General features: G+C 47.9%; 2 protein-coding genes, 1 long non-coding RNA gene and 1 other non-coding gene across 11 annotated transcripts in view; 2 read left to right on the top strand and 2 right to left on the bottom strand.

The window, feature by feature from the left end:
• Positions 1 to 1299, bottom strand: part of RNH1 (ribonuclease/angiogenin inhibitor 1) — a 13019-nt gene extending 11720 nt beyond the window's left edge. Inside the window, exon 1 of the mRNA XM_023928868.2 lies at positions 1007 to 1299. Within this exon, the coding sequence (XP_023784636.2) occupies positions 1007 to 1295 (289 nt within the window). The 5' untranslated portion in view covers positions 1296 to 1299. The remainder of the gene's footprint in view (positions 1 to 1006) is intronic.
• On the top strand, positions 164 to 3358 carry LOC147652524 (uncharacterized). Its single transcript, XR_015288725.1, has 3 exons — positions 164 to 998; positions 1159 to 1413; positions 1842 to 3358. It is a non-coding gene; the product is annotated as an uncharacterized LOC147652524 (long non-coding RNA).
• A 3116-nt stretch (positions 3359 to 6474) lies between these two features.
• On the bottom strand, positions 6475 to 6547 carry TRNAA-AGC (transfer RNA alanine (anticodon AGC)). The gene has a single exon. It is a non-coding gene; the product is annotated as a tRNA-Ala (tRNA).
• An 83-nt stretch (positions 6548 to 6630) lies between these two features.
• LOC111930716 (USP6 N-terminal-like protein) overlaps positions 6631 to 23961 on the top strand; it is a 75782-nt gene continuing 58451 nt past the window's right edge. Inside the window, exons 1-3 of one of the 8 annotated variants that reach the window (XM_086895779.1) lie at positions 16015 to 16083; positions 17153 to 17246; positions 18744 to 18825. The gene's annotated coding sequence lies outside the window, so the exon portion shown is untranslated. Of the gene's footprint in view, positions 6725 to 14106; positions 14190 to 16014; positions 17247 to 18743; positions 18826 to 23961 lie in introns of those variants that run through there. The other 7 variants (XM_086895780.1, XM_086895778.1, XM_086895784.1 and 4 more) reach the window with 7 other exon arrangements.

The following is a 23961-nucleotide window of genomic DNA, read 5'->3' as shown; positions in this document are numbered from 1 at the left end:
CAGGAGACAGGATTAGGAGAAATCCCTATAATGAGAGGATGCACAAAGGGTGGGAGTATCAAACATAAAGTGAGGTAGTGTCCCAGCTGGCTGGGAGGGCAGCCTCTGCTGTGTGCCGGGATCTGGAGCAAGATGGGAATGCATGCAGGTCACCCAGGGCAGAGGCACCACGGCAAGGTCTCGGCCAGGGGAGACAGGACTTCCCCAGGGAGCTCGGAACTAGGAATTGTTCGAAACGGAAACAACAAAAATATCCTCAGTGGTCTCCCTGACTTGCAGCTTCCAGACAGCTGTGCACGGGGGCCAGCTTGGAGGGCCTGGGATGTCCCTGCTCCCCAGCCCTGTCACCGCTCCTATCCACGACTATCTGAGTCCCTCATTAGCGCAACACGTTGAGGAGAGAGCGGCACCTCGCTGGCACAAAGGCCTCTCTGAGCTCTTGCAACTAAGCTGTAGAGCGGTGGAGGATGGGCGCCTCGGGCTTGTGCTGCTGCCAGGCCCGCTGCCCTCCCGGGCTCTCTCCGTGCCACTGCCCCCACCCGAGCCCAGGGACCAGTGGCTGTCCCTCACATCCGTCCCGAGGCGGGCCGAGGGTGGCAGCGCTTGGTCAGGGCTGGAAGGGATTCGTCATCCCTTGGCTCGCTTCCTCCTCCGCTTGCCGGCTACTCCCTGTTTCCCTCCCTATTGTTTCCCGGTAGTTTTAGCGCCGGTAAAACCTCATTCAGATTTTCACAAGACAGAACAAAGAAAGGTTTTGAAGTGCCGAGAGGCACTAGGCAACACCCCCATTTGCTTTCCTCCCTCCACTCCCGAAATCTCAGCATCTCCCCCAGTTTTTTCTTCCTACGAACACCCTCTTCCCATAACCCTGGCTCAACAGTTCAACTAAGCACAACCAGCTGTTCCCTTACAAAGCACGGCTTTAAAATGGTTCCGTGGTCGTCCCCGGAAAGCAGGAGGGAAAGTTTCGGGAGTTCCAGAGCCTGCTTTTGCCGCTGGTACGTACCTTGCTGCTGTCGGTGCTGTGCGGGAGCGGGGGGGCAGAGCTGGCGCCTTCCTGCTGCCGTTACCACGCAACCTCTGCTGTCGTACACATGGTGCCTGCTAGAGGGAGGGAAACACTTTGGGGCTCTGACGGCTTTTTTCCTCCCGTGGCAGCTCTTCAGGGCCTTGCAGAGCAAGCACTGTGTACACGATTGTGTCTGGCTTGTGACGAAGCAAATGTTGTAAAAAACCCCTGATGATGACAAAGGCAGCTTTAACTTCTCCGAATTATGTGTGTGGCCACTTGGCATGGTTTTGCCCAGAGCAAGGGAGTGGTGGCCACTGAAGGATCCCTCCGAAAATTAGGCCACCACGGTGTTAAAGTGTGGATAGAGATGATGGAGTTTGCATAGTTTCTCCATTCTCCAGGTAAGGCTGTCCTGCCAGGCCTAGGAGCGATGCTGAGCACATTACTGCCTACCTGTCACCTCACCTGGGGGTTCTGCATCCCATCTCCCAGCAGGGGCTAAGGCACAGGCAGCCCCCTGCTTCTGCACAAGCTGAATGCTCACACTGCCTGGAAGGGTCCATTGGGAACACCCCTGGTCGTGTCTCCCTAAAGCTGCTCCTCAGCAGCAAGCATGGACCTCAGTTCTACACCTCCCCCCAGATTCCTACTGGCTCTTCTCCTCAAGGAAAACCCTGCCATCACTAGAGCTGCATTGCACAATAGTTGTGGGTTGAAGTAACCTGCTTTCTTACTCTTCTCAATGGTGTGAAGATGAATTAATGTTTCAATAGTTTGCAAATGATCCAGGAGCAGAAGGACAGATCTGTTTTCCCTCCTGTGCCTGCAGATGCTGACAGATGAGGGTGGACTGATGGCCTGGGAGCCTTTGTTGAGCCACAGAAGAAACACTAGAGGCTTTCCCTCCACCTGCTTTTCTTATCCTTCTCCTGGAGGAGATGGGAACCAGTCTTCGGGAGAGCTCAGTGAGCTAAAATCCACCTTGCTCAGTGCCCAGACAAGAGTTGAAAGCCAGAGAATTCACCTCTTCCTCATTCCCTCTCAGGAAAACAGGGTCATCCGCACAAAGAGTTTGCTGGAACAGTCCTTGTGCTTCTGGGTCTGATCTGAAACCTGCTGAAGCACAGGCAAGAGCTTGGGGATGGCCCAAGCTCCCAGCTTTAGTGCTTGTTAGGATGTTCCCTGGTGGGCAAATGGAGGGGATGCTGTGGCTGGTGAAGGATGTCTCTGCCCCTCTTGCTTGGCATGATACTTTCAGGAAGACCACTAATGTTAGGAATAAAGTTTATGCTGGCAGGAGATCCAGCAGTCAACCAGGCAATTTGAAGTGAGATGCCTGTCATTCAGCCCAACAGCAAAAGTGTCTTTTCCTATCCAGCCACTGCTGGCATCTCTCCACTCTTAGCTCCCATTACACTGCACTTATCAGGACTCTCTAAAGGACAAAGTCTAGTGTTTGTTAGAAGTTTCAGAGAGGTTTATGTCATGTGGATCTTCTGTAGACCTCCTGCCCTGGGCAAAGCACCCAATACCCTCTGATCTGTGTTGGTGAAATATTAGGTTTACAGGCCAAATAACTATGCCAAAAGGTTATGTGCTTCTGTCTCCCTGACAACTCTTTGGCTGCCCTCACTGTGGGGACAACAAAAGGCTTCTCTGAAAAAATCTATTGCCCTTTCCCCAGCAAGCAGGACCAGGCCACCCTGCTCATTGAGATACACGCAAGTCCAGAGGAAATGACACAAAATGGGACTGAGAAAGCCAACAGCAAACACCAGTGAGAAATACCTGTGCATGTCTTGCCACAGAAACAGTGAAAGACTCCTGACATGGAAGGCATGTCCATTTGGTTATTTGTACAGACTCAGGCTGATTCCTTGACTCCTCAAGATTCCTTAAGGAGTCTGGCAGTGACATCTACCCTGTGTTCCCTTCTTTATCACAGTTTCCCATTACCCTTTCTGAGTTCATTCAAATTTATCTCCTCTTTTTTTAGATCCTCTCCCTCTTTTGGTCTTTGTAGCAGGGAAGGAGGGCATGGTGATGCCCATCTTGCCCCTGCTGCTTTTGGGCACAGCTGGCATGAACATATGAAGTGCAGGTCTTGTGTCTTGGGATCTGAGGAAGTTGAGATGTGTCTCTGCATTTAAGATGACGTTTTAAATTTATGCACGTAATCCTAGAGCAAACTTACAAAAGAATACTTAAATTAAGGTCATTAGTAAACGGAAAAATCTGCTTTTACCCCTTCTAGCATTTTCCTGTTCTGTCCTCTCTGCTCTCATGATGCCTCTGTGCATATACTTAATGGTAATTAAAGACAATAAACTTCTAAGAGTAGCGACAGATCTTTTTCTAACTTGACTATGTGAGCCCGACCAGAAAATTCATTCCATAAATTCAGCTGTGGAGATCAAAACAGCGAGTTGTAAGCATGTGCCCAGCTCCATTTGTTGTAGTGAGTGATTTGTTTATATCCTATTTGATCCATTGCTGGAAGCCATTTGTTCCTTGAGTTTGTGTGCAAACTTGAAGTAAGGCTTTGTAGGGTGAGGAAATGCAAAACTTGGATCATTCCTGAAGAGTTAGTGGGCTGATTAAGCACTGGGGAGCAAAGGATCTGAGGAGAAAAAAACCTGTGGAGCTAGAGTGGAGAACCTGACACTGTGGCTTAACTGATGCCTCAGGAGCTAAAACAATAAATAAAAGGAGGTCAATAAACAGGTGCTGGTAGCAAGCTATTAGCGAGGTGGCTGAGCGAGGTTTGGGTTTTTCAGCAAATACAGGCAATTGCTCACCCTGACTTGCATGTGTGCTCACATACACATATGGATGTTCCATACTGTGGCAGCCCATTATAGATTCCCACAAGAAAACCATTAGGGAGGAAATTCTTGCTGTTCTGATGTGGTCGCCTTGTTCTTGTAAAAGAAAAGCTGTTGTTTCTATTTTGCACTGGTTTTGTTCTTGGGGGGAGTGGAGAGCATTATCATGAAATAGTGCTGTGAGTGTATGTGTAATATTTTATCCCTGTGGATACAGTCTTTCACAGTGGGTCCAGTGAAAGTAGAGCCCCAGGAAAATGGAGATTTCCAGATATGTTCGTCAACCAACACACCTGCAAAAAAAGTACAGACAGGAATTTTTCTCACATCCTTGCTTTTCTTCATCTTCTGCTTCAGCCTGTGGCAGTGTTTGCCTGCCCGTCTGCAGAGGGCGATGCAGCATCAGTTTGACCAGACTTAAGGTCCTCTGGTTTTCCCGAAGTTGCCCTTGGTCACGAAGACATTGCAGGGGTTGAGGGTTGAGATGGGGCCACAGCTGGAGGGGAAAATGAGAAGCCCAGACCAGAAACAGAGTTGTATTTCACAACACAGTCTCTTCATGTTATGTGTAGCACCTGATGAAATAGGAGACTGCAATGGGTTTCACTTTTGTTAAATCCTGCTGCACAGGAAGGTTTGAATAATTTGCTGAATCTCTGAAGGCCACTGTAGGGACAGCTGGTTATTTCATGAGTTTGTACAGGACTCAGAAGTGTGAGTTTAAATCAGCTTTAAAAGTCAAGAATGAAATCTTGAAGCTAAAAGAACTCCAACAACCATACACTCATCTGTTTTTCGGATTTCAGTTTGCATGTTACCATTGCCTTTTTTGCAGAAAGGGATAGTAGATGTCTTCTGCCAGTAGAGGCATCTCTCTCTAGTCTCCATGAGAGTACCCATGAGAATTCATGGGTATTTGTGCCCAAAAAAATCACTTTGTATCCTGGAGTCACAAACGTTGGAAAAGATCTCAAAATCATCATGTCCATCTGTTTACCCAGCATCACTGTGTTCATCACTAAACCACAGCCTAGAGTGCCACATCCACATGCCTTCTGAGCGCTTCCAGGGATGGTGATTCCAACACTTATCCAGGCAGCCTGTTCCAATGCCTGATCATCCTTTCAGAGAATAATTTTTTTCCTAATATCCTATCTAAACCTCCCATGACACAACTTGGGGCCATTTCCGCTCATGCTGTAACTCATCACCTGTGAGAAGAGACCCCCTCACCTCACTAAAACTCCTTTCATATAGCTGTAGACAGTGATGGGGTCTCTCCTGAGCTTCCTTTTCTCCAGGCTAAACAACTCCAGTTCCCTCAGCTGCTCCCCATAAGTCTTGTGCCACAAAAATCCCAATGCATCCTCTCTTTAATCCAGTTCTTCCTTAAACTATCAGAATAAATTTGCTGCAAAGGTATGGGGATGGGATATTTTGCAGTCTTTAGGTATAGTCTGGGGCCTGTGAGCAGCTTGAAAGCTGAATTTCATTCTTTGTCATTGAAATTTGCCAGAAAGCTAATTTCCTCGTCCATGTAACTGAGGAACTGAGGAACGTGCTCAGAATTGTTTTCCTCCATCGATTCCCAGTTTAGTTTGTGGCAGGGATAGAAATGCCAGCTGAGTGTAATCCTGTGGGGTTGGTTTTTTTCCATGATACATTATCAGTTTTCTCTTTTTTTTTAAAGCTTTTGGTTATTCCTTGTGGCTTGTTGAAGTAGAATAGGAGCAGAGAGTGAAACACTTGCTTGAACTTTGTGCCTGGATAAATTCAGGGAGCAAAGTCCTGACTTTTTTTTTTTAATAAATGGCACCTACATCAATGACTCCTTGAGGTGTTTTGATTCCTTCTCAACTTTACACGAGGTGAACAGGTATTTTGGCTCTATTAGAGGCCTCCAGGTGAAGGGATCTCTAAAAACTTTCCTGCTTTTGGGTGGGGTGAGAAAGGGAGGGCTGGGGCTAGAGCTATGTGGGAAGAACTGGATGCAGTGGGTGCTGCTCACCGTTGTGTTGTCCAGTGTTCAATAAGGAAACAAAAGACCCTCTTGCAGTGCCAGGAATACACAGACAGTGCTCTGCCTGCCTTAAGCATGGGACAGGCAAAAGTATCTGTGCAGCCCTACTGGGAGCAGCTGAGGTCACTCACTCTGCTGAGCCTGGAGAAGAGACTGAGGAGAGACCTCATTGCAGCTACAGCTTCCTCGTGAGGGGAAGAGGAGGGGCAGGCAGGGATCGCCTCCTTCTGGCCAGCGGTGACAGGACCCGACGGAATGGCCTGAAGCTGTGTCAGAGGTGGTTTAGGTTGGATATTAGAAGAAAGGTCTTCACCCGGAGGGTGGATGACTACTGGAACAGGCTCCCCAGTGAAGCGGTCACAGCACCAAGCCTGACAGCGTTAAAGCGTTTGGACAATGTTCTCAGGAACGTGCTGTGACTTGTGGTGTCCTGTGCAGGGCCGAGAGTTGGACTCGGTGATCCTTGTCGGTCCCTTCCAACTCGGGATATTCTGTGGTCTTGAAGAATGTGGAGGAAGCAAACAGATTATAAGGAATTTAAAAGGGCAAAACCAGTAATGCTCTGGTTTGCAATGGAAGCCGGCGGCAGGCTGGCAACAGAGGGCAAGAAAAGTAGCTGGAGAATGCGGGCATCGATCCCGCTACCTCTCGCATGCTAAGCGAGCGCTCTACCATTTGAGCTAATTCCCCGCCTCGTCAGAAGCGCGAACCAGTGCATAGATATCCACTTCTCGCGAGACGCCGAGCGCCGCCGGCCGTTACACGTCCCGCTCGGGGCTCCCAGTGCGCCTGCGCGGGAGCGCGACGGCCGGGGCTCGGCGGCGGGCCGGGCAGGGCGCGCGCCGGGAGAGGAGGATGCGCCCCGCGGTGAGACCGGGAGCAGGACCGGGGCGGGAATGGGAACTGGAACGGGAACGGGGCGGGAATGGGAAGGAGATGGCAGTGGGAACGGGAATGGTGGGTGGCTGCGGAGGGCTGTGTGTTTGGGGGGCAGGATGCGTACGGCTGTGTGTGTGTGTGTGGGGCGGCGGTGCGTGTGGAGGTCAGAGCAGGGGGCTGCAGCTCCCGGCACAGGCTCTGCCAGGGGCCTGGGCTGGTCCTCTGAGACGCGGTGGGGCTGCTTGGAGGTCAAAATAGAACGAAACAACCAAACAAAAAAGCCCCCCACAAAATACCGAGCCCCCCCCGAGCTGGTGAAGGGCGCAGGAGCCGCCCGGGTGACCCCGGTACTGTTCGGGGAGGCTTCGCCGAGCCGGCAGCCCCTGACGGCCCTCGGGGCACAGAGCCCGCAGCACCCCTGCGCCCCGCGGGGGCTCGGGGTGACGCTCGGCCTGGCTGGGCAGCCCGGGGAGCCCCCAGGACTTGCTGCCATCCATGTGGGACATCCGGGCTGGGTCCCTGCGTGTGGCTGGGGCAGCTGGCATGCCCAAGTGCCTGGATGAGCAAACCTGCTGCGGGTAGTTGGTTCTCCCCGCCTTGCCTTTCTCCTTTGAAAACAACACCCACAGAAGTGAAATCTGGCATCGTGGTGAATCGTGAGGTCTTTTCCTTCCACAAATGGTTCCGTTTGCTCTTGTGCTTCAGCTGGAGTAAAGGCAACAATTTCCCTGCTGGACAAGGAAGGAGATGCTGGCTCTGGAGCAGGGAACTTCAGGTGCCTGTCGAAGTGGCAGATGGGGGCATGTGCTGGAGTCTTCTGGGGAGCTGCATTGACCAGATGGGATTTTGGTGCCCGTTTTGGGTACAGGAAAAGGGGATGCCCTCAATCAAGGTGTGCATAGCAAAGCTGATGAGAGCATTGGGTCATTTGTCTGAGAGCACTATGCTGAGGAAGACAAAGCTACTGGTGGCATTTAATTAAAGCTGTGTTCAGCAGTAGCAATATCCAGAACTCAGTTAAAAGCCTGTCATTCTGGTAAATCTGCCTTGTGCTCAGTCACTTTTCTTCCTCTCTGATATTCTAGAGTCAGAAAAGGCAAACCCCAAAAAACGTTGATGGCCAGTGCAAGATACTTGCAGAGCCAAGATTACAAAATAACCTTGTTGTATAACCTCGGTGGTGGCTGCTTAACACCTAGGTATGTGGAGGGCAGCAGAGTCCTGGGCTGAGCTGGCCAGGCTGCAGGCAGTGATCCTGGTCACCAAGTCACTGCAATTCCATGAGCCAGCAGGGAATTTGGAGAGAGTGATGGGACTTGCTGTGGCTTTTGCTCCATTGTGTTCCTGGGTGCTTTACACTTTGCTTTCCTGCAGTGCTTTTCTACTTCTACCTCGGCTGTGTTCAAGCCATTGTTCTGTTGGATTCAAAACCATTCTGTGTTCAATTTTACACCCTTCCTGAGGGATTTGCCTTACTTCTGCCTCCAATATACAAGTTACTTTTTTTGGACGCATTTGCTGAGCTATCCTCCTCCAGACTATGAATTTATGATTAAATACTCCTATATATCAACAGCTTTGCAAATGAAATAGGTGCAAAACATTATTTATTTATTTATTTAACTTGACAGGTTTCAGGCTCTGTGAATTTGGTCTGCTTTTTGCAGAGTTTGCTTAATAGGTTCTCTGAATGATATTTTATTGAAATACTTGAAATTTTAAATTTACGTTTCTTTTGTTCTTTTTGATGTGTTGCATCTTACTTTGAAGGGCCTGTGAAGCATGACCTCAGAGCTCTTCAGAAACTCCCGTCTTTCATTTATCATTTTCATGGTTGTGAGCTTCCTTCTGTGTGTGTTTTTTGGTGGTTTTTTTTTTTTTGCCAGAGAGAAGATTGGCCAACAAACATGTTCTGAAAGACATGTTTATCTTTAAGAAAAAACCCAACAGCGACCAAACAAGCAGGCAGCCGCACCCATCCAGCAGCATGATTTCTTATCTCGGAGCTTGACTCATAATTTTGATGGCTCCTTACCCTTATTGTTTTTTTGGAAAATAAAGTAATTTTGTAGCTCTTCCCCTGGGTGCGACACTGAAAAGCATTGCACTTGTGTCATTTTTTTTTTTCTCATGTCCTCCTGTCTCTTTTACATCACCCTGAGCTGCAGAACCCCACAATCTTACCCCAGGCTTCTCTTTTTATTTATTTTTTTCTGATACGGAGAAAGCAAGGGGATGCTTGAGAGTCTCTCTTGCTGAGGAGTCTCACCTTCAGTGCACAGGACAGCGTTTCACCAGCTTGGCTTTGCTAAGTATCAAGCTGACTCTGTGGAGCTGGAAAATATGTTTCAGTCTGTGTTTTGCATAGATGCTCTCAGATGTGAGGTTTCACCACCTGGGTGTTACATGTGTTTTTCCTGTCACGGGGCAGTCTGCCTCTGAATCGTGTTTCTGGGAGCTCCTGGCAGAGCAAATGCAGGGGCAGGGGGAAGAGAGTCCTGTCTTCAGCTTTGCTTGGTCAACCCCAGCCACAGCCCTCCCTCTTTTGTGCCTTGTTTGGTTTAATAACAGAGTTGTACAGCAGCTTTTCCCACAGCAAAACCTCTTTTTTCCTTTTCTTGAGAATTAAAATCTCAAAAGAATTTGTGTTACGGTGGACTTTGAAACTCAAAGCTTGTCAGTCCTTCACAGTCATGGTGGAGTAATTCCTGTGCTTTCCTCTCCTTCATTTTAATTATAGGGGAGGGTAGTTCAGCTCCCACACCTCAAGCTGTTGGAAGGACATGTCTATGCTCTGCAAATAAACTTTGTGCTTGCTTTCTCCTTTCTGTCTTCCACTTGCTCTGTCAGAGCTGTGCTCCTGGACAATGCTGGGCAAGTATTGTTCAGGTTTTGGTGCATTTCTGTTTTCTCCTTGTGCTTTTTCCATGCTGGGATTATAGAAGCTGCCTTGAAGGTGACTGGGAATATACCACCTAAAGAAGCCTACAGCTGCTCTGTGTAAAGAGCAGCCCCCACAGATGCTGAAGTTGCAGAGCTGTCAGCGCAGCTTTATGGAAGGGCTGCTTGCTGCATCCCCTTCGGCTTTCTGCAGCCTGGGACATCCCAGTTGTCCATTTTACTGGGTAGTGCAGGGGCTCTTTAAGGGGCTGGCTCGTGCCATGCTGCAGATTGCTCAGCATGGCTCTGCAAGAGCTGCTGTGTGGTGGAAGGCAGATTTCTAGAATGTGAAAGATACTCTCATGTGCTGAGGGTAGCAGTCTCGGCTGGTTTGCTACCATGCACCTCCCCGTTTGAAGTAGCAGTGGGTATTTCTGAAGCAAGTACTCAGACTGGAGTGCTTGCACTGATTTTCAAGGTGGGTGGGTGGGTGCTCTCCGTAGCTGTGGGTTTGCTTTGATGCCCTCAGTTGAAGGTATTTGCAGAGGGACGGGTGTAGATTGTCCCCACTCAGTGTCTGCTCCGCGTCCCGCCGGGTTGCTCCTGCGCGTGCCATCCCCCTCTGCACTGCAGAAGAGCTAAATCGGGGTTGGAAGAGAGCTGGCAAGAAGCCTGGATGTTCCTAGAAAGATATTGATTGCCCTGGACAGTTCGGGGTTGTTTCTTTTGTTTCCCTGGTTCTCGTCACGGGGTCGGGCTCGTTCGGGTGGCAGTTTGCTGGAGGATGGAGAAACAGTGCCGCCTTTGCGGGCTGGGGCTGGAGCACAGCCATCCCAGCCCGCCTCTTTCAAGTGTTAAGTCTGAAGCAGCCTGCCTGGTAATTCCATTAATGAGAGCCTAGTGCCAGAGAGATAAATGTAATTCCACGGTAAAGCTGACGCTCGGGCTCAAACAGAGAGGATTTGCTGGTTCTCCTGGGTGCACTGCTGTGAGTAATGTACTCCAGTATTACCTACAAACGATGTTTGAAGTCTACAAGTCACTGCAAAGACTGGGCAGTGATAAAAAAATCTGCTGCTAAATCTTCATGTGAGGAAATCCTTAGCTCCAGAGCTTAGCCGTCTCTGCAATGGGTTTTACAGGGAATAAAAGTTTCCTGCTTAACTCCTGACGTGCAGGATGACACCATGCTGAGCAGCCAGCTGATCCAGGAGACAGCTTGCATGGGCTACAGCCAGAATGAGCTCTCTGTGTATAATCAATGCAGAACAGAAATTATATACCCTGTGTGTGTCACACCAGAAAGCTTGCAAGCACCCCAGAGCCAGCCACCACAATTGGAAGTAGCACAAGCTTCTCTACATTTTTGGCGATGAGATCCATGCTTGAATTCAGAGCTAACGGTCCTGGCTAGCTGTTTTTTTTAGTTTGATCTCTTTTTGAAATAATTTTTTTCTGATTTCTCACTTCCCTTAATTTGATTTGCAGATCACATCTTCCTTGTTTGCAGTTGTGTAATGCCGTTGCAGCACCATCATTAAGTCTTATGTTGAAAATGAATGGTTAATTGGAATATTTTTAGCTCTCCTTGTGGCTTGGATCCTGGAAATCAAATGCAGGAGCCAGCACCATTCAGCTTTCTGCAGAGGAGCTTCCCATGCAGGCAGCAGCTGAGCAGTTGTCTGGCAGGGTGGGAGCTCACAGTGCCTGTGAGCCCCAGTGCTGTGGTAGCCTGGAGTTCAAGCAAACAAATAATTTGCCTCATCTTTTGGAGCTCAGTGAAGGATTTTCCTCATCATCAGTCCAAGGGGCGGAAAAGTTCAATGTAGAAGAAGCAGGTGCTGGGGATGCTTAGCCCCTTGTGCGTCCCCAGCACTCCAGCTTTGCCTGAGTGCCCATCAGTACACATCTGATCTCCTTAGTTAGGACCTGGGTCCCTGCTGGTGTCCTGACAGCAGAAATAAAGCCAGCTTGCTCAAAATGCTTGTTGATGTATTCAGCAGCTTGCTGGTGCCTCCTGCTGTAAGAGGTGTTGGGGGGACAGTGGCTCATTGAGCAAAGTGAGGTGCATGCTTTGCTGGTGACCTAGCAGCAGCTGGGACAGCCAGCCTGTCTGCAGCCTGCTCCTGCATCTCTTACTTCTCTTCGCAGCAGCTGTGCAGACATGCTTGCCTTCTTTGTGCACATGTTGTGGGCCAATTCACTCACCAGAAATCAGGGTCAAAAGCAGATTGTCTTGAGTTTTAAAATCTCCTGCCTCCTCTTGCCTTCAGTTTTGTACATTAATCAGGGAAGGTCATGCGTGTGCAAGCCACATCTGCCACTCACTGCTTCAGTGGCAGGATGTTGGGGGAATACAGTATCAGCCAGAGCTACTGCAGTTGCTTTTCAAAAAAAAAAAATTCTCCTGTTAGCATCATAGCTGACTACAGAAGTTTTAGCTTGTTAGTGTGGTTTTCTCACCCTAAGTTAAAATTTTTGTGTGTCTGATTTGGGCTTGAGTGGAGCAAGGTTGCACTGATACTGAGTAGTAGATGAAGGACCAGGTAAGAGAATGACCTGTATATTTAGAAATTCAGTTTCTTGAAAACTGTGGTGCCTTGTTCTTACATGATCTCTCTTCCCTCCCCCTTCAGTTCCATGAGTCAAAAGTGATCATGAAAGTGTTGGTATATCACTGGGGGGGATTTATAAGGAAGGTTGTAATGTGTTGGTTCCTGTGATGGTAACAAAGTGGGTCAAAAGTGTTACCTGTGCTGTTGCTGCTGCTTAAGATGCTAACCAGATAAAGTTATTGAAATTAGTTAAAAGTCTCACTATTTGCTTTGTTCCTTGACTTGCTGTATAAGTTTCACTGGGAAACCTGTATCTGACCTGCAAGGCATTGATTTGTTTGATGACTTTTGTGGCCTAGGTGCACAGTTGAGCCATCTTGGTGCTGCCACATCTAGGTGGTCTGACACTGGATTTTTTCTTTACCAACGTATTTTTGAAGCACTGCTGCATTCCCATCAGGTTCCCTGCACAGCAGACCAGGCTGATGGTAGTTGTGGTGGGCAGACACCCACCACTTGGCTCCCTTGGATAAAGGGCTGGTAGGATCATCACTTGACCTCCCAGAGATGCTCTAAATGTCTGGAGGCTGAGCAGAGCCTGACACATTGTCCTTCTGCCTGCCTTGAATTCATGGTGTAACTCCCACAGCAGGCTTAGCAAGGGTGACCTGATGGCTGTGCTTTGATACCTCTGTGTGGTGAAGGCTGGAGTTTGCTCAGGGTCTCCCATGCTGTGAGAGAAAGATGCCATGAGATTCAGCAGGTGCAACTTGGAGTGAGAAGGGGGCATATGTAACATACAGCTGAGAAAACCAATAAGATTCACAAGATCTTAACCACTGAAGGGGCTGAACTTGTTTCCAGTTGATCTGTTTAAAATGTGATTAGTCACCTCCTAAAAGCAGGGTGCTGTAATCCAGTTTCTGTGGAAAAAATTGCACCACACGTGTCAATACAAGGGGCGGACTCAGCTCAGCACGCGTGTGTGTGTGCGTGCGCACGCGCTTTCAGGCTTGGTCTATAAATCCCTTCAGCTATTGTGGCACTCTGCAGACTTGTGAGAACTCAGGAAGTTTTCTTTCCTGCAGCATTGCCCTTGCCATGCTTTTAACATCTGAAGGTCTGGATGGAAATCACTGTCGTCTTGCCCTCTTGTATGCCAGTCTGATGGCAGGCAGAGCTTTTCCCTTCAGCAGACTGGAGGAAATAGGAGGGAGAAGGAGCAGGGGCTATCTCTGCCCCTCTTTGGTAGTAGGCTGTTGTCAGTCTCCTGTATGTCCAAGGAAACAGTTTTTCAAGATTTTTGTCTGGATTTTACAAGGATCTCTTCCCTTACTGCTTTCCTGCCTTAGGCATGTATGCCAGCTGGATCTCCCTGTGGCATATCCAAGCAGATCACTGCTTGGGAGACCGCACATCATCTACAGCAGGGTGTTGGATCTGGCATGGGGACAGCTGGAATGCACAGAGAGGTCCATTCCTAGAGAGGCTGGGCAGCAGAGCTGTTTGACCCTGGGAAATGCATCCCTGGTCTTTAGTTTGTGACTCAAAGAGTGTTTCTACTCCATATTCTCTGACTGCTGGAAGTGGCAGACTGAAAAGATTGGGTTAGTGAGTATCGTGCCAGAGCTCAGAGAGAATGAATTTAGCTGTTCTTGTTTGAGTTCAAGAAATTGCATTAAAATGAGCAAAGAGGCTGTGCACCGGAGGCTGCTTCCGCTGCAGGCATCTGCTTGCAAAACTGTTGCAGAGAGATTCCTGCTGCTGCTGCAAAGCTGGTGGGGAGAGCAGAGCTGTGGCACAGGCCAGGAGACCTGTGTGGAGCTGCAGCTGAAGGGCTTGGCTCGCTTGATTGCTTTGGCAGCTCATCTGTACTTGGAAACAGGTGTGGGCATTGCTTCCATCTGTTAGCAGTGGTCACTGGTGTCTTGGTGTGCAGTGAGCTGCGTTTCCTTGCAAGCTGAGGAGCCGTGCTCTGCCCCAAGTCCCTGCTGCTGGGAGGTGGCACACAGGCAACTGTAAGGTCCCTAGCATGAATGTTGGATGTGTAACTTGATGGCTCTTGCGTCCTGCCTCACATGAGCTCTGTGGTTACACCAAGCTGCAGCTGACTTCTGAAGCTCTTCTCAGTAAAAATTGACCTGAATTGATCTTTTGTGGTTTGTTTATTTATTTATTTTTTTAAACTAAGATGCATTTCTGCAGAGGTGAAAGCTTGAGCTTTATTATAAAGTCCATTATTTGCTTAAGGATGCTTTGGGATATTTTGGGGCTGTGCATGTGGTCTGCATGGTAGAAATTATCAGAAAAACTGGGAACAGGTCAGTTGGAGATGAGTAGCTGGTTAATTGATTTTAATGTCATGGAAACTCAATTTGAGTAACTTGGTGCTTTTTCTGGTGGGGGGGGAAACCAGCTGCATTAAGTGGAGGGGCAACTTTGGGTATTTCTGTGAAAGGTGTGTAAAGGAGGCTTGAATGTGAGTTTTTGAACTGTGCTTGTCTGTTCGTGTCGAGAGCTGGTGGTTTCAGTGGGAGCATACAGCAACCATCGAAGGCAAGGCTTGCCTGGGGGCCCTGGGGCAGAATCCTGTGTGACTAATGTTGTGTAACTCAGAAAAACAAGGCAGGATTAGCTCTACCTCCTTCCCCTCTGTAAGGAGCTGGTGGTGGGGAGCTCTGTCAGACTGCTGCTGGGATGCTTGGATGGGACCTCTGGGCAAGCTGATGTATTGGCTCCCTCCACTCGGGACAGCTTTGTGGTGTGTACGTTTTAGGTGTGAACTGTGCCTCTTGCCAGTTTCAGAGGTGAGGTGACTGGCTGGTGTGTGAAGGCTTGTGCTGGCAGCCCCTTCGATGGGTACCCTGAGCTGCAGCTGTGTCTGCCGCAAGTCCTGCATCCAACACCTGTGCCAGAGAAGCGGGGTGGGGGTGGAGGGGCCTCGAGTTTCCTGGGGCTGGGGACAAGCCAGCCTGTGGGGACCATGTGGGGCTGTGTTGTGCTCCTCCCTCCGTGTTCCTGGTGCTGCTGAAGTTGGTCATGTGTTGGCTTAGAGTTTGAGCCTGTGCTCCTACTTTTCCATAATTATTTTCCAGGGTTACTCTGCAAGGAATTGGAAAATCCCTTCTATGGGCTGCCGTGACAGCCATAGAAATATGCAGATGGATTTGAACTTGGTGCTGCAAAGGGCTTTGCGTATTTATTTTCAGCTTCCTGCTGTCTGCTTTGCTTAAGAGCTTTTGCTAGATCCTTTGCATGTGCTTGTCCTTGCTCCTCTGCTCCTGGAAACCATTTGAGAACACACTTCAGCTATGACAAAACACACTCCCCCCTCCAAAAAAAAAAATAAAAAATCCCCAAACCTCTTGGAAGAATTTTGTTTTACTGCTATGCCTTGATAAGCTGCAAGGCTTGCATAGCTGTGGTGTGTTGCTGTTTGGGTGCATCAGCCTAGTTTGGAGACCTCAGAGAGTAAATCACCAGGCTGTTTTGGATGGGTCTTTAGAAAAGTGAGTGACTGAGCCGGCTCAGTAGTGAATGGAGCTGTTAAAACTGATTTTACTTGACTTAGCCCTGTGCAAAGACAAATATATGACGGATTGAAGCCTCATCTAGGTTTCCATATGTACCACTGTGCCATCTTTCTGAGGTCATGCTTCTCATCAGCTTTAGCTGATCTCATGTTGTTCTCCTGCCAGAAATTCTTCCCCTTTATTTTCTTATTTTTGGGACAGCTTCCAATTGGATCAAGCAGATAATGGTTGCTACCTCTACTGCAGAGATGACTGGGATGTGTAGAAGTGGGGGGAGGGAAAAGGCAGGACTGTCTGTTGTTACAGTTGAGGGTAGTTTCAGATCAGGTGAACTGATGTGCATATTGGAGTGGGCTGAAGAGCAGCTGTGTAGCCCCTGGTAGAGCATGTCCTGCTTCTACTCCAGTTTCCTTCCATGTAAAAGGGTGGTATGGATTGCCAAGTACATTAACATTTCTGGGAGGCTACAGTGTTGGAAGAGTCCTTTGTGGGGCACTGCTGACTGATGGTTTCGTGTATATGCTGCAAGACTTTGGCTTCCCAGCTGACCCAGCAGAGGTTTCCCTCTGGGAGGGCTTTGAGCACAGCTTTTAAATAAAGCTTCCTGCTCAGTGTATCAAGCAGAATATTAGATGGAATGTAAGGGAGAAGTTTTCTATGATGAGGGTGGTGAGGCACTGGAACAGGTTGCCCCCAGAAGTTGTGGATGTCCCATCTTTATTGTCACTCAATATCATTCAGTCCTCTGCTGCCTTGCTTCATAAGCTTTTTGTAAACTCTGGTGAATCTTTGTTTGCTGCATTAGATGAAACAAAAGGTTATCATGTTTCTGCACTATTATTTCAGTCTGCAACAAGCAAGGAGTTGTCTTGGCCAAGGATAGAGAGGGTCTCCTGGGGTGGTGACACTGAGAAATACATGTTTTGATGGACAGGTTGGAGCTGCAGGAAGGCAGAAGAGGAGCTTAGCTGTCGCGGGTGTGCCATCCATGCTCTGCATTGCCTGGAGCCTGGTTGTGTCTTGGCGAGGAGCAGTCTTGGGACAAGTGACAAGGCACTGAGAGAAGGAAGTTTGGGAACCAAGGGGGAGGCTGAGCAGTCTGATTCCCTGGCACTCCACTGTGTTTCCAGTATATTTGTCTGCTGTGGGACAAAGCTTTGTCTGAGAGCTTCAGTTGCTTTGGGAAGGCAAGCCAAGCCACCTTCATATGGCTCTGATTAAATCCAGCAGCACTTAAGAAAGCTTCAGGCATCTCTTTGCCTTGCTTGGCAGTACTGGAAAGTGAGGACTTAGAACTTTGCCAGTGATGTTTCTGCACTGTTGTCTTAGAGTAGGGGTCACATTGAGAAAGTTGTTAAATTGAAAAGGAACTGGAGGGGAGAGGGAGAAAAGGTTGTGTCTGTATGGGAGTCATGTTGATACTACCCTTGTGCTGAGCCCTGGTGCAGGTATGGGTCAATACCCATGTGTGGTACCCAGTGCAGATGAAGTCCTACAAAGCTAAAGCAGCCCCTCTTCAGATTTAAGCCATGTGAAGTTAAGGTATGTATTTCCTTGCTTTCCATACCTTTATATATAAGCTAACACTGAAGGTTATTGGCCGGGTTGGATTTGTCCTGTTACTTCTGTCCTTGTAGAGCTGCTAAGCAGTGTTCATTTACTGGCTTCACAAGAACAACAGAAGACCCTCCTGGAGGTACATAATAGGAGTAGATAACTCTTGTGTTTTGGTTAATGTAGAGCGACAGGGTGATGGAAAAATTTGTGATTGAGGCTGGAGTCCAAAGTCTGTGCTGTGGTCTTGTGGCTTTCAGCATTGTTTTGATCCTTAGAAATGCCTTCAGCCCTTCCATAATGGGAAAGGGGAAAATGAGTGAGGGGGAGCCACAAATGAATTATATTTTTTCTCAGTTCTTTCAATACCAGCTGGCAGCAACAGGTCTCTGAATCACCTGCAGAGACTGGGGAAAGCAGGCAAGTCTCTCTCAGTCCAAGGTAAACTGATGTGCTGCATGACTAAGTTTTCTCACAGTACATAATAAGGTCCAGTTGGCAGGAAGTACATGAGACATTGTCAGGCTGATTCTGTACCTTCCTCTTGCTGGTTTGGTGTTTTGACTAGAGATGTTGTCTCACTGTTTCCTTACATCCCTCAGCTTCCAGATCCTCTGCATTACAGAGATCCTCTCTCACCCACCATGTTCCTTGCTATCCCCAAACAATTTATTGCATTGCCCAGCAATTGCATGAACAGCATAGGAAAAGTAAAATTACATTAGATGTGGTGACCTTTGCTTCAGTTGAATCATTAGAAAAACTTCTCTTTGTGGCTGCTTAGAATTGTTTCCAGTAAAACATTTTTGCTATCTTTTCTGTGGTATGCAGCAGGCACTTCAAATGCCTGAAGTGAGGTGTTTTTGCAGCCCTCAGAGGTGACTTCTGTCATAGCTCTTGCTCAGTGCTGGTTAAATGTTTTCTCTGTGACTAAGGTACAAAAGCTTTATACAGCCATCAGTGGAAAATATAAAGCCTTTTTTATTATGAAACTATAATGATGAATCAATAATGATAATGAAAAAATGGAAGTGGCCTGGCTCTGATTCATGTGGGATTTGCTTCCTCTGCAAACTAGAAGAAATTCTACAGGTGCTGTGGAGCAGATCTTCAGCAGCATCTTGGGGAGCACGGTAGGGGCATTGTAGGTGATCCCTTCCATCCCATTTGCCAGCCTCTTTTCTGCCCCTGCACATAGAAGTTATCATCAGTGCACTGGGTTGTTGAGGAGGCTTTACTGGGTGAACAGCATTGGTTTGGGACTCGTCATCTCGCCTTTTACTTTGGCTTCCTTCTGTGATTTTGGAGAAATCCCCTGACAGCCTGATGCTGCATACCTCTGCTATGATGCCAGGGCTAGACAGGAGTGTTCAGGACAGGGATCTAACACCTTCCCAATTCTCGCGAGATTGCTTTGGCATCCTTCCTTTTCACCAGCCAGCTCTTATTAGTGTCACTAATTACTGTTCTCTCTAATGCTTACAGGATTTGCCAGTTCCTGTATGCTGATGGGAATTGTGTTCTGGCTCCTTGTCAGTGCTATAGGAGAAGGTGATGCTCTGAACAGGTATGTTTGTCATGTTCCTGTGGAAGGGAAGCGGGGCTGCATGTGGCCAGGGATGAAATGTGTGCAGGGTTTGGCTGATGGGTGTGGAATGGATCCTGTGGTGCAGACTGCTCTACAGTGAATAGTTTTTTTTCCTGTCCAGAGGTTTTGTGAAAACACCCAGGCAGAAGATAAGGTTTGCATTTAGCCTTGCTGACAGCCCTCTGAGGGCAGGGCTGGAAAACAACATTGCTGCAGAGCAGCTCCTGGGAGGCCATGCTCCTTCCTAACACTGGCACTGCCTTTTCCTTCCCGGAGCACCAGCTGGGGAATCCCGGCCGAGCTCGCGGCTGCGCAGGCGGCTGCTGCGCCCTCCTGCTCAGCTGGCCTTTGGCAGCTGCCCCGTGGCGTGCATCCGCCTGCGTCCTGAGCGGGGTGGGAGGGAGCTGTGTTGGTATCCAACCATGAACAAATCTGCTGTTGTTTCCTTAATGTATGGCAAGAACAGCCTGTAGCAGCTTATTCCTCCCTGGATAATTACTGCTCTGCTCTGCCCCTGATTGCTCTCAGGAGCAGTGGAGTAGTGCCTCCCCTGTGTTGCCATGTGCATCCTTTTGCCTGAGTTATTTGGTTTGTTATTGCTTTAAGGCATCAGTGCTCAAATGAAAAATCTAATCAGTGCTCTTGGCAACTGTTTGACATTCTAAGTGCATTGCCTAAGTCGGTTGAAGTCCGCAAGATGCCAAATATGCTTTCAGTGATGCCCCTTGCTATGCTACCAGCAGGTCTGCTTGCATCTTGATTTCAATTTCTGAATTACTTTTAGGACAGGAAAATATAGGGCTGGGTTGCAGTCTACTATTGTATTATCTGGAATTGTGTTCCCAGCTGATCAGAGGTGTGTGTGCAACTGGAATTGGAGTGGAATATTTTTCCATCTGTGGTTGCTTAGGGGAGGTCTGAAAAGCAGGTGGATGATCCTGCTGTGGGAGTGTTAATGGACAAGGAGGATTGGCCTGGCACGCTGAGCTTGAACCTTCAGCTTGCCCTCGGAGCAAAAGAAGCTTCTGCAAACATCCATCCCTCATGAATCTCATCAAAATGGCATTGCCTTGCATTTAGCTTGCCTGATGGCCCATTTGATTCTATAAGGATATAACTATAACTTGCTGCATAAAGTTTTCTTGATCCTTAAAAAGTGAAATGGATTAATTATGGAAAGAGATCTTTCTTGAAAACCTGGTTCATCCAGGACTGTTTGGGCGGAGCTGCAGACGTACTGGAGGAGTAGGAGTCAGGGTGGAGCTGTTTCCACCTAGTTCTCCTGTATTTCCCGGGGTTTATCACAGCATGCAGGCAAATGTGCCCTCCACTTTGGAGCTGAAAGCAGAACTGGTTAGTTGAGCACTGCCTGTGCTTCCCATGCTAGCCTTCTTCTTATGCTTTCCTTTTCTTCAATTACCTTTCTGCTGTTAAAGGCCTCTTCTTAAAGGGAAAACCACAATAGGAAGTGGAACAGCAAAGGTAGGAGTGCCTCCATTTGCTAGCAAGCTGTTGCAGGTGAGTTGAGGGAGCCAGCACTGAGTCAGTGTCCCAGACTCCTGGTGACTCAGGTGGCAAAATCCCAGGTCATTCCCTTCTTGTTCCTGAATTGCAGCAAATTTCCTGTAACAAACTCTCACCTTCTGTTAGTGACCATGCAGGGAATGCTATCCTCTCCCTCCTGTGTATGTTATGACCAGCTTGGTTCACTGGGGATGCAGGCAAGTGGTGGTAGTGGCACTTCCTGCCACCACAGGTTGAAATTTGATTTATCTCAGCACCCTCAACCTTACCTCTCTCCTTTTTTTCCCCTCCTTTTTTTTTTGTTAAGATGGGATAAGTCACAGGAGTTGCAGCTGTCTGTTGAGCTTGAGGAGATTCTTATGCAAATCTGGAGGCTGTGTTCTCCTGGCAGATCTGCTTGCATGCATTATCCACTACTTCATTGTACTGGAAGGAGATCTATTTTCTGAAACATGGTTTATTTTTAGTCAAGACTTTCCCAGTCTAACTGGCAAAAGTTCAGCATTTGCAGCGGGATTTGCAGAAGTAATTTTGCCAAATCCTTGGACTGGGGGAAGGGAGAGGAAATGTTATATTAGCTAGCAAAAAAGCTATATGCTGACTTGAAAAACAGCTTAGGACACTGTTGTGAGAGTGTAAGGGTTGGATAGTGCTGGTTGAGAACAGGGTTGTGTTGCTGCAGTGGATAACTCAGTCTGGGTTGCTCTTGCTTTTCCTTTTTACAGCTGCCACAGAGGTTAACCAGCAGTGGGTGGGAATTACGCTCAGGGGCAGGTGGTCAATGAGCCAACCTTTTGGCCTGACCCTGAGCAGTGAATTAGCAAAGTCACCATAACCTCAGTGTCCATGGGAAAAGTTCTGTCCCTGCAGTGCATTGCGCTGTCCTGTTGCATCCATGTTTGGGGCCACTGGAGGCTCACCGAGGGTTGAGCTTTTTGGTGATGTGGAATGTATCATGCCCATATTTAGTAACCTTGTCAGATACCCTGAAATGAATAGGGTGGCACATGGGATGTCCTGGGGCAGTGCTGCAGCTGTCTTCTCTCTTCCCCAGCTGCTGCTCCAGGGACAAACTGTGTTCACATGCCTCACTGCTTTCACCAACTGCTTCTAGCTGCTCTGGGTCTTGTACTGATTCTTACATGAGCAGCAACCTTTCAGGGGTGCAGGGGTATTTTCTTCTTGGTCTTGCATCTTCTCAGACATTTCCATCACTCCTTTTACAGAGTCATCTTTTTTACCTTTAGCTAGTAGTGCTGCAAGCACCAGACATCTGAGAATGACACCAGAGAGTGGATGACTGTGTTCAAAGTCTTTGGTACTTACTCATCTGAAAAAATGAGAGTTGATTCCACATGTGGGCATGTAAATGATTTGTTTCCTGCTGTGGGTTAACTCCAGCAGTTTGCTTTATCTTTCTTTTTCTCCCTGCCCCAGCCCTCCAAGAGACAATTGCACAGCAACTTTGTCATGGTTCCATTAAGAAAACAAGGAGAAATCCTTCGCTTCCAATTTTTTTCTGAATGTTTGGAAACCAGGAAAAAAGAGAGGAATTTAGGTGTATTCTGCATTTGGTCAAAGTGCCAAATATGTTGCCTGCAGGTAACAGACCTGCATCTTTGTGAAAGGATTGGGGATGAAACAAAATTTTGTTTCTTCAGTCATTGGGGTAGAAGCGCCATGAGAATCAAGGTAGGAGCACTCTCAACTGCCTAGAGCAGTAATCTTCCTGAAGGAATTAATCTAATTTAACCTGATAAAAGAATTTATGCCATGGGGGAAGTCTCTACCATTTCCTGTCAAGCTTCCTGAGAAGACGAGGAAAAAATAAGTGCTGAAATGACACTTTTCTCTCTGTGGGGGAGGGGGCCTATGTTTTCCTACAGCCTGTTACTATCTTTCTGTTTAAACTCATCTATATTAGCAGGAAAATCAGGATTGTTTTAACCGATCAATTTTCCCTAGTTCCCTGGAGACTTTCTAGTTGCAAACGTATTTGCAAATCCCCTGTCCATGTGGGACACAGATGATCTTGTGCACCCCGGTGTTGATGCAGCAGTTGGCCCCATGCTTGTCATACACCCAATGGCCTGTGAATGTAGAGACTTCAGAAGTTTGAAGCTCTTTCTTAGGGAAGTTTGTGGGTGGTTGGGTTTTGTGGTTTTTCCTTACATTGCTAATTATTTCAGGGAAATTCCTGTCTTATTAGCATTTTCTCCCCTAAAGCAATTCTCTTCCTCTCTGTCTCTTGCCCTCAGAGGCTGGAAGAGCACTGATATGTTAGGAAAGCCAGTCTCTGCTTTAAATGGCCTTAAGCATGTCAATATTCATCTCAATTTCTTCTTAGAGTGCCTTGCTACAAAATGAGCAGGAATCTCAGGGCATCTCTGGGTCAGCTTTTTTTCTGATGCTTAGAAGGGTTTTGTTCCACATAGGTGAGTTTATGAAGGAGGAGACATTCACTTTGAGTTTTGAGTACTCTGATAGGAAAATATTTTTTCTATCAGTGAATGCTCATTGATTGCTTAAAGTATGTGGATATATGTTGTAATCTGCTGGGAAAGGCACTGAAAATCACTGTCCTGGGTTGGCCCAAAGGTGCATGTAAACTGCTAATGTCTGAATCAATACCCTGTCTCCAGTGATGTAACAGGAACTGCTCTGGAAGGAGTTGGATGGAGGCTGAGCAGCCTAATTCAGCCTTCCATCTGCTCTAACTTGACCCTGTGCCTTGCAAATGTGCTGGGTTTTAAGCAGACTGAGAGCTGAACTTGGTTGGCAGCCTCCAGTCCCAGGTGCTGGGGCAGGTGAGGAGCTGCTGTGTCTGTGGCTGAATGCTAGAACCCACATCTGCATGGGAGGGTGCAGCAGTGGGAATTCTGGCAGACTGTGGGTTACTTCAGATTACCATTTTTAAAACCTTGGTTTAGTGCAGGTGAGCAGTTCTGTGGGCATTCATAGTTTGTGCTTACCCAGCCCTCCCAGCACTACTGTGCCAGTGTCCCTCAGCTTGGTTTCACAAGCAGAGACCTCATGCAGCCCTCATGGAGGGTCAGCATTTGGAGACTGCCTGAATTGCTGCTTATCCCTAAAGGTGCTTCTGCTCTGCTTTGCTCTGTAATTACTTGCCACGCGTCGTGTCCTCCCCAGCAGCTTTCTCTACAGTTTTTAAAAGAGAAGGAACAGTGGACAGATGGACATCTGGGAGGACTGCTGGTAGTGGGCAGGGGGAGTGGTTTTAGCCCTGGTACTTGCATGCAGCATACTTTCCAGGCAGATCCCACTGTGATTCTTGATGAAGTTTCCCTTTTCTTGGCTGGCTCATTGGAAAACCCTTTTCACTCCAAGTTTTGTTTGGAAAGAGAGACGCCCACACAGATGGCTGCTCTTCAGTTGTCATTCATGTTGGGATTTTTTATGTTCCTTTTTGTATTACCCTCAGGTGAAATCCAGGCTTGCAAAAAAAACATATCCCAGATTTAGAAAGAAACTAAACAGTAAGAATATTCTGCTGCTTCTCTTTGAGCTGGGAATGCAGTGGGCTATCTCACATTTTATCAGTTCACAAGGGATTGTATTACTTTTTCTTTT

This window comes from Cyanistes caeruleus, chromosome 6 (genome assembly GCF_971803275.1).
Source record: "Cyanistes caeruleus chromosome 6, bCyaCae1.hap1.1, whole genome shotgun sequence".
In the NCBI taxonomy this organism is placed as follows: Eukaryota; Metazoa; Chordata; class Aves; order Passeriformes; family Paridae; genus Cyanistes; species Cyanistes caeruleus.
Note: the sequence above shows the minus strand (reverse complement) of the source record. Positions and strands in the feature narration are given on the sequence as shown.